The sequence below is a fragment of the Sphaerodactylus townsendi genome, linkage group LG02 (genome assembly GCF_021028975.2).
Source record: "Sphaerodactylus townsendi isolate TG3544 linkage group LG02, MPM_Stown_v2.3, whole genome shotgun sequence".
Taxonomy (NCBI): domain Eukaryota; kingdom Metazoa; phylum Chordata; class Lepidosauria; order Squamata; family Sphaerodactylidae; genus Sphaerodactylus; species Sphaerodactylus townsendi.
In genome coordinates this window covers 173,090,019-173,103,661 of record NC_059426.1, presented here as the reverse complement: position 1 = coordinate 173,103,661, position 13,643 = coordinate 173,090,019, and the positions used below count along the sequence as shown (strand labels likewise).

General features: G+C 48.6%; 1 protein-coding gene across 2 annotated transcripts in view; it reads left to right on the top strand.

Annotated features, from left to right (window-relative positions):
- Positions 1-13,643, top strand: part of ARID4A (AT-rich interaction domain 4A) — a 93,684-nt gene that overhangs the window by 62,335 nt on the left and 17,706 nt on the right. For both annotated transcript variants that reach the window (XM_048485903.1, XM_048485904.1), the window contains 8 exons: positions 3,807-3,901; positions 4,006-4,103; positions 6,123-6,354; positions 7,584-7,828; positions 10,671-10,868; positions 12,740-12,824; positions 13,007-13,208; positions 13,377-13,439. In XM_048485903.1, the coding sequence (XP_048341860.1) occupies positions 3,807-3,901; positions 4,006-4,103; positions 6,123-6,354; positions 7,584-7,828; positions 10,671-10,868; positions 12,740-12,824; positions 13,007-13,208; positions 13,377-13,439 (1,218 nt within the window). The remainder of the gene's footprint in view (positions 1-3,806; positions 3,902-4,005; positions 4,104-6,122; positions 6,355-7,583; positions 7,829-10,670; positions 10,869-12,739; positions 12,825-13,006; positions 13,209-13,376; positions 13,440-13,643) is intronic.

The window sequence follows — 13,643 nt, the reverse complement described above, 5'->3', positions numbered from 1 at the left end:
TATTTCATTTCATTTCATTTCATTTCATTTATATACCGCCCTCCCCCGAAGGGCTCAGGGTGGTGAACATGAACATACAAATAGAGCACAAAATAAAATCAACAAATCTCAAATCATCAAATTGCACCTCCTGCCAGCGGGGGAGGCCAATTGATGGGATTTGTAGTCCATGAACATCTGGAGAGCCGCAGGTTGCAGACCCCTGTTCCAGTCAGAACAGCAGTAACATGAGATGCTTTCTAAAGCACGTTAATGTCCAAACCTCTCACATACATCTGGATTAATGTTGGGCAGCTGTCCAAGATCAAGCAAATGCTTCTGTGGAGACTTTTTAAATCTCTTAGTGTCCATGGGTATCATTAAGAGAATAAATAATACTTCCGAACAGCACAAAACACTTTTTCCAGTAGTCTGAAAACCTGCACGTTCTTTACCAGGTTGATGAAGAAAACCTCCATGCCACTAAAACAGCGCATACCGCCCACGGGGGCATGGGGTATCGCATGGCCCCGGGCACATGCCATCTAATCACAGGAGGGGACACCAGGCCTGGGCCACGCTTGCCGACTCCGGGCGGTAGACAACCTGGCACTCTTCCATGAGATCGGCAGATGGCTCAATCTCTCCCCACCCGCCCCCGTATTGAGGGGAAATGGAGCGGGGGGGGGGGGGCATAAAACTCTGATTTTGCCCCAGGCTCCATTTTCCCTAGATACACCTCTGCACTAATACAGTAATGAAGCCCGGGAGCGTCTCCATTGCTTGGGTGCCTAGGAATTCTGCAGTAGATTTTTAGCCAGGGTTCACTTTTCTTCTAATTATCTGGGGCAAAAGTGTCAACTGCTGTCATGTGGCAGTGAATCCTAAGCAGGCCCCACTCCCCAAGAGAAGACGAATGCCCCTCCTTCTGGGTGTCCCAGTGGCATCTGAGTGGCTGTTCCAGGATACAGGATGCTGGATTAGACAGGATTTAGGCTTAATCCTACAAAGCCACTCTTGGTATCACAGTTTGGTGAGCAGGGGCCGACGAGCGTGTGAGTGGACTCTCCACATTTGACAGCGGTGCCTGCTTGCCACCACTGGATCGCCTGCAAACCACCTTGGAAGATGAATGGCTGTTGTACCTTATGTGTCTAAGATGTTAATGTTGTTATAGCTATCAAAAGACTGAGCCTAGGAAGGTCCATTTCCAGACAGCCTCCTGTTTCAGTTGGAGCACCTGTCCCTCAGTGATGGAAATGAGGATGACTTCTGGGCGTATTCTGGGGGCACTGTGGGCTTTAGTGTTTACTGTAAGTGTCCGAATTTTGTCACGTTTGCTTTGGGTTTCTGGAGATCTTACTGGGAAACGTCAGCTGCCACCAAATTCCTGACGTTTGCCCTAATGTGCCTTTGGGAGTAGCCGATCTTAGAGAAGCTGCTTTTTATATTTTTTTTCTTTCTAAAAGCAAAGCAGGGGCGGTTTTGGCTAGTACTTGGATGGAACACCACCAAGGAAGCCCAGGGGTGCTACACAGAGGAAAGCAATGGCAAACCACCTCTGTTACTTTGCCTTAAAAGCCCTGTGGAGTTGCCATTAAGGCAACTGTGACTTGATAGCACTTTATAAACACACATAGTAATTGAGGTGCTGTGTGGTTTCCGGGCTGTATGGCCGTGTTCTAGCAGCATTCTCTCCTGACGTTTCGCCTGCATCTGTGGCTGGCATCTTCAGAGGATCTGACAGAGGATCTGCAGGCGAAACGTCAGGAGCGAATGCTGCTAGAACACGGCCATACAGCCCAGAAACCACACAGCACCTCAGTGATTCCGGCCGTGAAAGCCTTCGACAATACACCTAGTAATTCCTGAATGAAGGACAATGTATGTAGATACACTCACACATATATAGTAGGGTGGTTTTTTTGAAAGGAGCCAATACACCAATTTCCCTCAATTCTGCTATCAAAATTCGGAAGAACCCCCCCCCCCCCCCCCCAAAGGTGCAGGTCTTCGGTACCAGTGACTGTCACCTCAAAAAAGCCCCGTGTGTGCACAAGCACATATGCGCCACTGAAAAGCTTATTTCATTTTTTTGCTGCCGCTTTTTTAATACTATTCCCCTCTTGTTTTTTAAACGCATTTGGATGCAGAAAGACAGATGTGTCAAACCCCTGTCAATTCATTGCTGTGTTTGTTTCTCATCCCTGAAAAAGCCAGGGAGGGACATTTGTATGCTGTTGTTTTTCAAGGGAGCATTTATCTGACTCACTCCACCTCTGCGCAGGCCTGTATTCCCATGTCAAGCCAATTTTTCTCCAACGGAAGCCACAGCTACTGGCTGGGGTCCTGCAGATGCATTTGGCGCGTCCCTCCCAGTGCAAGGAGCCGTCTCCTGACACAAGAGGCGCCTTTGGCATCAGTGGAAGGCTCCTCAGACGTGGAGAAAAGACACCTCCTTTAGTGGAACGGATCTGCAGGAAATTCCGAGGGAGGGCCTATTTTCCAGCTGAAGCGGCTGAATACTTTTGTGCATATTGGTACTGTAGAAATAAGTCTAAAACGGTTGTTAGGCTTTCTCTGAGATGCTGACTTACACCCATCTGTTAACCAGCTGTGGCCGAAAGCCAGCTTTAATAACATTCCTTCTTGGTTGCCTGGAGGGAATCTTTACCTGACATTGTTGACAAGGTGAATAGCTATGGATGAAACTGCTGGGCTGGGCTTTTGTCAAATGTGCGTTATGGGAGGAAACTGTATAAAACTACCCTGTTTCCCCGAACATAAGACATCCCCGGAAAATAAGACGTAGCAGAGGTTTTGCTGAAGTGCGAAATATAAGGCATCCCCCAAAAGTAAGACATAGCAAAGTTTTTGTTTGGAAGCATGCCTGACGAACAGAACACAGAAATATAAGACATCCCCTGAAAATAAGACATAGTGCATCTTTGGGAGCAAAAATTAATATAAGACACTGTCTTATTTTTGGGGAAACACAGTAGTTAGATTTGAGTCCAGTAGCACCTTAGAGAGCAACAAGCTTTTCAGGGTCAAAGCTACCTTTTTCAGATACAAGTAGGAAAGGAGATCTGAGACTTTTATCAGAAGATATAAAAGTTTGGTGAAGAGAAGGTTAAGAGGTGACATGATAGCCACGTTTAGATATTTGAAGGGCTGTCATGTTAGTGAGGGAGCAAGCTTGTTTTCTGCTGCTCCAGAGACTAGGACCAGGAGTAATGGGTTCAAGGTGAGGGAAAAGAGATTCCACCTAAAGGAGCAGCAGTGGTGTAGGAGGTTAAGTGCTCGTGTATCTAATCTGGAGGAACCGGGTTTGATTCCCAGCTCTGCCGCCTGAGCTGTGGAGGCTTATCTGGGGATTTCAGATTAGCCTGTACACTCCCACACATGCCAGCTGGGTGACCTTGGGCTAGTCACAGCTTCTCGGAGCTCTCGCAGCCCCACCTACCTCACAGGGTGTTTGTTGTGAGGGGGGAAGGGCAAGGAGATTGTCAGCCCCTTTGAGTCTCCTGCAGGAGAGAAAGGGGGGATATAAATCCAAACTACTCCTCCTCCTCCTCCTCCTTCTTCTCATCAGGAAAAACTTCCTGACAGTAAGGGCTGTTCAACAGTGGAGTGCACCACCCCAGAGTGTGGTGGAGTGGAGGTTTTTAAAGAGATGGCCATCTGTCGGGAGTGCTTTGATTGTGTGTTCCTGCATTGCAGGGGGTTGGACTTGATGACCCTTGGGGGCCTCTTCCAACTCTGTGATTCTGTGAAAGTCAGACGATATTAAAAAGTCTTCTTTTCTGTGTCCCCTTTTATATCAGGTACTCCTATCAACAAACCTCCTGTTCTGGGCTACAAAGACCTTAAGCTCTTCAAACTTTTCAGGCTCGTGTTTCAGCAGGGCGGATGCGACAATGTAAGTGAGACTCTTTTGCAAGCTGACCAGCGTTCGCGTTCTTCGTAAAAGTTTTTAAATTTTGAAATGTTTCTGCGCTAACCTCTAGAACCTCTGTTCCCCAGATTGACAGCGGCGCTGTATGGAAGCAAATTTATATGGACCTTGGCATTCCTATTTTGAACTCAGCTGCTTCTTACAATGTAAAAACTGCTTATAGAAAGTAAGTGATGTCTTCACATTCCACCTATGAGTGTGTTTGGGGGGAGAGGCAGCTAGGGAGTGTGGGCTACCACATGCATGGAATTTGGTCAGCCGGCCTCTTGTTCAGCGGCGCCCATCCTAACACACAACAAGGTATTTAAGAAGTAGGAGAGGGAGAGACAAAGAATTTTGATCCTGCAAAACGTTCTAAATCAGCCTAGCTTTCAATGCCACACAAGTTATAGAAAAAAAGATTTATACCCCACTTTTCTCGATCATAAGGAGCCTCAAGGTGGCTTACAAACTCCTTCCCTTCCCCTCCCAACAACAGACACCTCATGAGGCAGGTGGGGCCGAGCAGTGGTGGGATCCAAAAATTTTAGTTACAGGTTCCCATGCTGGTGGGATTCAAACAGCAATGTAGCACCAATGGGGCGGGGCGGGGCATTCTGAGGCCGGGGCATTGCTGGGCGGGGCCAATGCTCCTCCTGCTAGACTGCTTCAAGTTCTGCACGCTACTGCTGAGAGGAGGGGCGTAACTAAGGCAAAAATCACGTGGCAAAATCACCAATTAGTAACCCCCTCTTGGCACACACAAATAATTAGTAACCCACTCTTGAGAACCTGTGAGAACCTGCTGGATCCCACCTCTGGGGCCGAGAGAGTTCTGAACAAACTCTGACTGGCCCAAGGCCACCCAGCAGGAACGTAGGAGCGGGGAAGCAACCTGCTTCACCAGATTAGAGTCCCCCACTCGTGTGAAAGGGTGTAGAATCGAACCCCGTTCTCCAAATTCAAGTCAGCGGCAGAAGTTATTTGTGGCACACCAGCAATCTTACGGATGGTTGGAAGAGCACCAACGTCCTTGCGATGTTTGGACATTCTGCTGCTTGTTTGGCTTGGAGGCGATTCATTCTTGTCAGAGCCGGACAAGTAAACTGCTGGCTGCAATCCCCCCTTTAGCTATTGTGTACTTTCCTGATGGAGGATTCTGTTGTACATCATAATCTGCCTCTTTGGAGGAGGGACCCCTGCTTTGTATGCAGAAGGTTCCAGGTTCACGCCCCGGCATCACCAGAGTAGCAGATCTCAGGAAAGACCCTTTTCTCTGCCTGTGACACCTGGAAGTCCGAGCATAAAATATGAGCTGGAAGAACGACGAGTCTGGCTCTATAAAAGACAGCTTCCTGTGTTTCTGTGATAGCAGGTGACACTTAATTGGTCTAGATCAGTGGTGGCAAACCTATGGCACAGGTGCCAGAGGTGGCACTCAGAGCCCTCTCTGTGGGCACGTACAGAGTCGCCCCTCCCCCCCCCCACACCTCGGCTGGCCTGGGCTGCTGGGCTCGATTATTAGCATTAAACCTAAGACCTAGTTTTGGGGAGGCAGTGTAGGTAACCCTGTTAAGTGCTGTTAAACACCACTGATTTTCATGCAAAGAACCTTTACCTGGGAGTAAGCTCAGTTGCTGGCAATGGGGCTTGCTTCTGAGTAAACCCTCCGAGGGTCGTGATTCATCCGTTGGAAGAGTTGCACGGTTGCTCCAAAGCAAAGCCACCGACTACCACCAAGCTTACTCCTGAGTAATGTACGCCTCGGAGCCAACCGTTTTTTCTAAACTAAAGCCTCAGTATTCCTGTTAAATTGCCGCGTTGGCCCTTTGCGATAAATAAGTGGGTTTTGGGTTGCAGTTTGGGCACTCGGTCTCGAAAAAGGTTCTCTATCGCTGGTCGAGAGTGTGTATTGTCCCTGTGAATCATCAAGAAGATGGGAAGGGATGTGGCTTAGTGCTAGAGTATTTGCTTGGCATGCCGAAGGTACCAGGTTCAAGCCCCAGCATCTCCAGCTAAAAGGATCTGGTAGCAGGTGATGCAAAAGACCTCGGTCTCTGTCCCTGGGGGACTGCTGACAGTCCGAGTAGGCAATACTGATCCTGGGTGGATTGAGGGTCTGATTCCGTGGAAGGCGTCTTCGTGCATGCAAGGTGGAACGGGGGAAAGAGCAACAGAGTAAATCACCTTCTAAAAACCTCCGCAGGTATCTTTATGGTTTCGAGGAGTACTGCCGCTCTGCAAGCATTCAGTTTAGGACGATACACCACAATGACCCCAAAGTAATAGAAGCAGTACCGAAACCAGAAGAGCCAATGGAGGAAAGCGTGAAAGAAGAGCCCGAGATGTCTCCTGCAGAAGTTCAGAACGAGGCAGAAGAAGAAAAGGACTGCAGCAGCGAAAGCGAAAAAGAAGAAATCGAACAGACGTCTCCTCGGGTAAGCATTTTTTTCGGTTCTCTCTGCCGCCCCTAATTGCTGGCAACTTCTGTAATTGACTATGGCACAGGTGTCAAACTCCGCAGCCCTCCAGATGTTATGGACTACAGCTCCCATCATCCCCTGCCAGCATGATTCTGGCAGGGGATGATGGGAACTGTAGTCCACACCATCTGGAGGGCCGTGAGTTTGACACCTGTGGACGATGGAATCCCAGTTCCCCATCCCTTTCTGCCCTTTTCTGCCGGCAACCCACCTAGCCATGACCTCTTTCCCGTGTGGTTCCCTATATGTCTGGAACTCCCTCCTTCCAAATCTCCCCCCCTCCAATTATTTTTCCCATGAAGCCCTTAATTTCCATGCTGAATCAAAACAAAGCCCAGCCTCACTTGTTAGTCTTCCCCCTCCCATCAAAGTTGTTATACTGGGTTTCTCAGGGGAAAGCATCTAGATGGGTGGGGTGTACCTGGCGTTGCAGTACGTGATTGCAAAGGAACTCCAATGGGGAGGGTAGTACAGCCACACCCTTCCAGCTCCTTGCTTTCCTTGTATGCTGGTCTCCTGCCTATCAGATAAAGAAGAGGAGTTTGGATTTATACCCCGCCTTTCTCTCCTGTGTAAGGAGACTCAAGATGGTGTACGAATACCTTTCCCTTCCTCTCCCCACAACTTACTTTTTGTGAGGGAGGTGGGGCTGAGAGAGTTCAGAGGGAACTGTGACTGGCGCAAGGTCACCCAGCAGGAATGTAGGAATGGGGAAACAAACCTGGTTCACCAGATAAGACTCTGCCGCTCATGTAGAGGGGTGCGGAATCAAAGCGGGTTCTCCAGATCAGAATCCACCTGCTCTTAAGCACTGCATTACACTGACTCTCCAGGGTGGAACGTTCCCATGCCCCCATTTCTTCTGCAGAAGGCCGACAGTCACTTCCCTTTCCGATGTCACTTCTGGTGACATCCTGATTGTATGTTGCTGCTTCATGTTCTGTGCGCATGTATGTGTGCTTGGTGCTTCTAGACTTAGTGCTTCTAGAAGTCTGATAGGAAGGTTCTCTTGGTGGCTTGCTGCATCGAAAAAGCATTCTTGCCTGTCACGTGACAACTCTGATTTGTGTTTTTTTTAAACACTCCGCTTTTTCCTGGAGCACTGTCTTGCATAACCCTGCTGCTCAGAGAGCATGCATGCATCTTAAATGGCACGTGGTTTGTGTGTGTGTTTTCCTTCATAGGGGCGAAGGAGGCTTATGCGTGAGGTTGCTGCCGCTGAAAAGGAAAGCGAAGAGGATAAAATGCAGGACAAACTGAAAGAGAGCAACAAGGAGAACACGGAAGTAGAGGAAGCGCCTAACAACGTGGAGAAGAGGGAAAGCGAGGCAGTGCTCGGAAGCAGAAGGACCACACCAAAGCAAAAGGAAAAGAGAGCTAAAAAGGAAGAGGAGTCAGACAGGGAGTCAGATGAAGACGAGGAGAGGAGGCAAGAGAAATCCCCCGTTTTATTTTTTTTTTATAATTATAAACAGTTTCCCCTTCATTCTGGTTCTGTGGCGGTCACTGCCAAGTGTAACAGGCTCAAGATACTATGAAAACAACCTGCATTGAAAAAGGTCAGGGTAGGTATTTGTACAAATCTGCCTGTAGTCTTTGTGATCATGGAGAACAGTGTGGGGTCATAAAGAAGGCCTCAGAAATGGCAGAAGTTCCGCAGCCTGTGCACGTTTTCCTCCATGACGATAGGAACTGTAATCCTCAAGGTCTGATTTACCTTCTCCAGAGCTTAAAGTCTCAGTTGTCTTAAAGCCAGGTTTAGCGGACGGGGTTGTATCCCACTACTCTGCCCTCCTAGTATTGTCTTCTGATACTCCTAAGAAGACCCGTCTCCTTCCGCACATCCCTGTGAGCCTGCTCTGGCTATCCCACCAGGTAGGGTGGTCCATCTGCCTTCAACCAGATTCCTGGTCCTTTCCTTCATGGCTGCTGTTCTGTGGAATGGGCTCCCTAGAGAGGTGAGGGGGGTCCCTCCTTGGAGATCTGCAGAAGCCACTCCAAGGCCTGCCTGTTTGCCAGAGCTTTTCAGAGGTTTGAATTAGAAGGAGAAGTAGGTTTTTATACCCCACTTTTCTCTACTGTAAGAAGAGAACCCCTTTCCTCCCTTGCATGCCACACCTCACTCCCTCTGTCCCCTCCCTCACTCCTCCTCCCTTGCATGCCACCCCTCCCTCCCTCCCTCCCTCCCTCCCCTTTCCTTGTCTCACAGACAGGTAAATGGGCCCAATTCCCACATGTAAGAAGTCTCAAAGTGGCTTACAATCAAAATCCCCACCACCACCACTACTCCCATCTTGTGTGGTGGTGGGGGGGCTGAGAAAGGGATGATGCGCAAAGGATCACCCAGCAGGCTTCATGTGGAGGAGTGGGGAATCAAACCCCATTTTTCAGATGAGAGTCTCTCACTCTTAACCACTGGGCCACGTTGCCTCTTTTTAAGGGGGCGGGGAGAGAGAGAGATTTGGGGTTTTCTGTTTTGTTGTTGTTTGATTGGAGTTGTTTTTCACTATGACCGCAAGCCTCCTTGAGCGACAAGCAAAGGCAAGGTATAAACGTTTTAATAAATAGGCAAAAGCCAGACACCGTCCTCTAACAGACGAGGCTCTTGGAGGGAAGTCTTCTCATGTATTAGAAAAGTGATGCCGTCCGCTAAATGGGGAATTCGTTTGCACAAATGACACGCAGTTCCTAATTGAAGTCCCCTTTTGCCCGTGCCGTCGATGTTGGAAGAAATCCATCTGCCAGTTATGACAGAGCCATGTCATGATGAACTATTATCTTTGACTTGTAGAGGGAGGGGAAAGAGCTGCTTTTTCAAAGCTCTGCTTTCATGTCAGTAACCTTTGCAGCAAGGACTCTGCGATGCGGGGCCAGTATTGTTACCCCAAATTGCTGATGGGGCTGGTAGGCTGGTAGCGTCTTCTGAACTGGGTTCTAGGGGGGAATTTGAGCCTGGGATTTGCAGGTTTGAAGTTCCTTTCTGATAAACACGTGACATATAGCCGGGAAAGTGCAGATTTATCACCTGAGAGTAAAGAGCAGCAGTGGCGTAGGAGGTTAAGAGCTCGTGTATCTTATCTGGAGGAACCGGGTTTGATTCCCAGCTCTGCCGCCTGAGCTGTGGAGGCTTATCTGGGGAATTCAGATTAGCCTGTACACTCCCACACACGCCAGCTGGGTGACCTTGGGCTAGTCACAGCTTCTCGGAGCTCTCTCAACCCCACATACCTCACAGGGTGTTTGTTGTGAGGGGGGAGGGCCAAGGAGATTGTAAGCCCCTTTGAGTCTCCTGCAGGAGAGAAAGGGGGGATATAAATCCAAAACGCTTCTTCTTTTTCTCTCTGACCTGTCACTAGGCTAGGACCCAACGATTTATGCTGGTGGAAGAAGGGGCGAGTTTCACCAGTTCTTTTCCACTGCACCCCCTCCCCCCACTCACACACCTGTTCTCTGGGCCGACAACTGCTGAGGACATTGGAGGCAGGGAGTAGAAGGCTACGGTTAGAAGGGGAGATTGTGGAATTTAGGGCACTTTTGTGTAGCAAGTTGCTTGTATCCCGTATATGTTGTCCCACGCAACAAACAACAAGCTTGTGCATTTTGCCACAGGAGTGTGTAACCAGGAGGGGTTCCTGTGGGTGGCAAAGGATTTGTTGCATGGGATCGTTCACGTAGCGTGGAAGTGAACGTGGCTGCAAGAAAAGTGTCAGAGTTAAAGCACCCCTTTTTTTGCGTCGATGCCTCGTTTCTCCATCTTTCTTGTGAAGCGTAGCACAGAAGTGCTTTTGGATATGATTCTGAATGTTGTCCTTGTTTGCGTGGTCTTCCTTTTATGCTGGCCACCATTTCAGAACAAATCTTGACCAAGGTGCCACTGAAAAGGAGATGAGGATGCGTTGGTGACCAAAGGAATCCTTGTACAGGGTTGGAAGCTTTCCTTTGGCAGAGAACCGCTTTGGAAAAGTACCGTGCAGTAGCAAACGGAAGCAATTGTCTGGAAAGGGCTGGCCACAGGTTGCCATGGAATTGATTCGAGAGCTTGCCATTGGCTGTTTCCAGTGTTGCTGCGGGACTGATGAGGTTTGCATTGCACAAGACAGATTACTCTAGATGCACAGGTTGGCCAGATTTCCATTGCTGAGTCATTCTCCTCCAAAGCCCAGATTGGCAGTGCTGCAGGCCATCAGGGAAGCCCTGCGTGAGTGAGGAGAGCTCACATCTGCTTCCCACATCTGGCCTCTAATGCATTCTGTATCCCCCTTGCTCTGCAGGGAAGAACTCGAGAACCGGGGAGAATCGGAAGGAGAGGAGGGTGAGGAAGAAGCAGAACCATGCCTAACAGGAACCAAAGTGAAAGTAAAATACGGCCGTGGGAAAACTCAGAAGATTTACGAAGCCAGCATCAAAAGTACAGAGAATGACGACGGCGAGCTTTTGTACTTGGTGCATTACTATGGCTGGAACGTGAGGTAAGGAGGAGAAAGCGAAGCTCTTACTTAATCTGCCTTCTCCCGTGTGTCAGCTCTGCCTGCTCTGGTCCTCTTAGAAGAAGAAGAGTTTGGATTTATACCTCACCTTTATCTCCTCTAAGGAGACTCAAAGGGGCTGACAATCTCCTTTCCCTCCCCCCCCCCCAACAAACACCTTGTGAGGGCTGAGAGAGCGCCGAAGAACTGTGACTAGCCCAAGGTCACCCAGCTGGCATGTGTTGGAGTGCACAAGCTAATCTGGTTCCCCAGATAAGCCTCCACAGCTCAAGTGGCAGAGCGGGGAATCAATCCCGGTTCCCCAAATTAGAGAGCAGCCTGAAGGAGCAGTCTAGCGGGGCTGGGCCAAGGAGCAGCTCGCAGCAGGCTCCTGATCCGGCTGTTCAGTAGGCATGGGGGAGGGGAGGATGGGGTGGGGGCGATTTTGTGCCCCCCACGTGACTGACCAGCCTGTGCCTGGGGACATGTGACACTTCATGTTCCTGTGGCCAGTACACCCCTGAATCCCTCAGTCTGTTCACACAGTGGCCCAACCTGGCCTGTGTAGTTACTTAAAACCCCAGCATCTTATACCATTTTTTAATCAAGGCGTGTGGTGAAATGCCAATCCCTTCATAAGAAAGAAATGACCCACAAAAGGCTGTTGTGAGCTTTTCGGGCTGTGGGTTTTCTGGGTCACACAGCTCAGAAAACCCGCAAGAGCCAGTCGACCATGCAAACGGAACTTTCTTCATTTCAGGCAGTTAATCTTGCATAGGACAGGAGCTAAAGTGACCAGCAATTTGCTGAGAGAGCTGGGAAATTATATTACTTGTAAAGGCACCTACAGTTATTTAGCCTTACAAAAAAAAGTTTGCACCATGTCAGACTGTGCCTGCAGGCTAGCAGTCTGGAAGGTTTAAAGTTGCATTAGTCCTTGTAAAATGTGCTTTTGACCTAACTTGGATGGCCCTGGTTAGCCCAGTCTCATCAGATTGTGGAAGCTAAGATGAGTTGTCCCTGGTTACTATTTGGATGGGAGACCACTAAGAAAGTCCAGGGTCACTGCACCAAGGCAGACAACAGCAGTCTACCTCTGAACATCTCTTTATCTAGAGCTATGGTGGCGAACCTTTGGCACTCCAGATGTTATGGACTACAATTCCCATCAGCCCCTGCCAGCATGGCCAATTGGCAATGCTGGCAGGGGCTGATGGGAATTGTAGTCCATAACATCTGGAGTGCCAAAGGTTCGCCACCACGGATCTAGAGTATAGTGTCTAGATCGAGGGATGTAATTGTACCTCTCTATTCTGCATTGGTTAGACCTCACCTGGAATATTATGTACAGTTCTGAGATATTGGCAAGCTGGAATGGGTCCAGAGGGCAACCAAAATGATAAAAGATCTGGAATCCATGCTCTCCGAGGAGAGACTTAGGGAGATGGGTATGTTTAGTTTGGTGAAGAGAAGGTTAAAAGTGACATGATAGCCATGTTTAGATATTGGAAGGGATGTCATATTGGTGAGGGAGCAAGCTTGTTTTCTGCGGCTCCAGAGGCTAGGACCAGGAGGAATGGGGTCAAGGTGCAGGAAAAAAGATTCCACATAAACATCAGGGAAAACTTCCTGGCAGTCAGGGGTGTTCGGCAGTGGAATGCACTACTGCGGAGTGTGGTGGAGTCTTCTTTGGAGGTTTTTAAAGAGAGGCTGGATGGCCGTCTGCTGGAGTGGTTTGATTGTCTGTTCCTGCATTGCAGGGGGTTGGACTTGATGGCCCTTGGGGTCTTTTCCAACTCCATGATTCTATTATGTTGAAAACAGATTCCAAAAGGCAGCTGTTGACAGGTGGAATAATGTGTCTGTTTCTTTAGGTACGATGAATGGGTAAAAGCTGATAGGATTATTTGGCCTGTGGAGAAGGGAGGATCAAAGAAGAAGCAGAAGAAAAAAGCAAAGGTAAGTGGCCCTATTTTATCTTCAAGAAATTCTTCTGTATCTAATACATTTTTGGGAACATCTGTATCTTTCTCCCCACTCTCCCTGTTTGCTCTCTTTCTCTGCTAAGTGTTTGTGTGAAGGTTTAAGATAGCAGGAGACAACGAAGAGAAGTTTTTAACAAACCTTTTCTGTTTGTTCAGAGCAAAGAAGATGGAGAAAAAGATGAAAAGAAGGAAGAGGAGAAGCAGAAAGCCAAACGCGGGCGCCCTCCTCTGAAATCCACTCTTCTATCAAACCTGTCTTGTGGTCTGCCCAAAACTCCAAATAGTGAAAGTAAACCAGGGTCCCGAAATGCACGCAGCGGCTTGCCGGACTCCTCAGCCTTGCCGAATGGGACAGAAGGTACTTCTGGCACATCTCATTCATTTGCGCCAGCAGCTAATGATGCACGTTAGTCTGTAACAGTAAAGCTCGTAGCACTTGTGTGAACAACCGTGCATAGAACAAACATGGTTTTTTTAATTTCTTGTTCGGTGTCAGTGAAATGGCCTGTTTCTTAATTTGTTTCAGGAATGTCTCGCAGGCAAACGAGGCGCAGCTCAGGAATGTTGGATTCTGACCGAGGATCAAATGGTGAGTAGTAAGTTTGCTTTTTCATAAGTCTAAATTGTGCAACGATCCTGAATAAGAGGAGACGAAGGGGAGATGGCATCTGGAATGTGGAGAGGTAGAAGCAGAGAAAGGTAGCGGAAGTGGAGAAGGTTACGGTCCGGGTTTTTTTTTTCCCATGTGGCATTTTATAAAATGGTGGCAGTATTTGTTTTTTTGTGTTCGAGT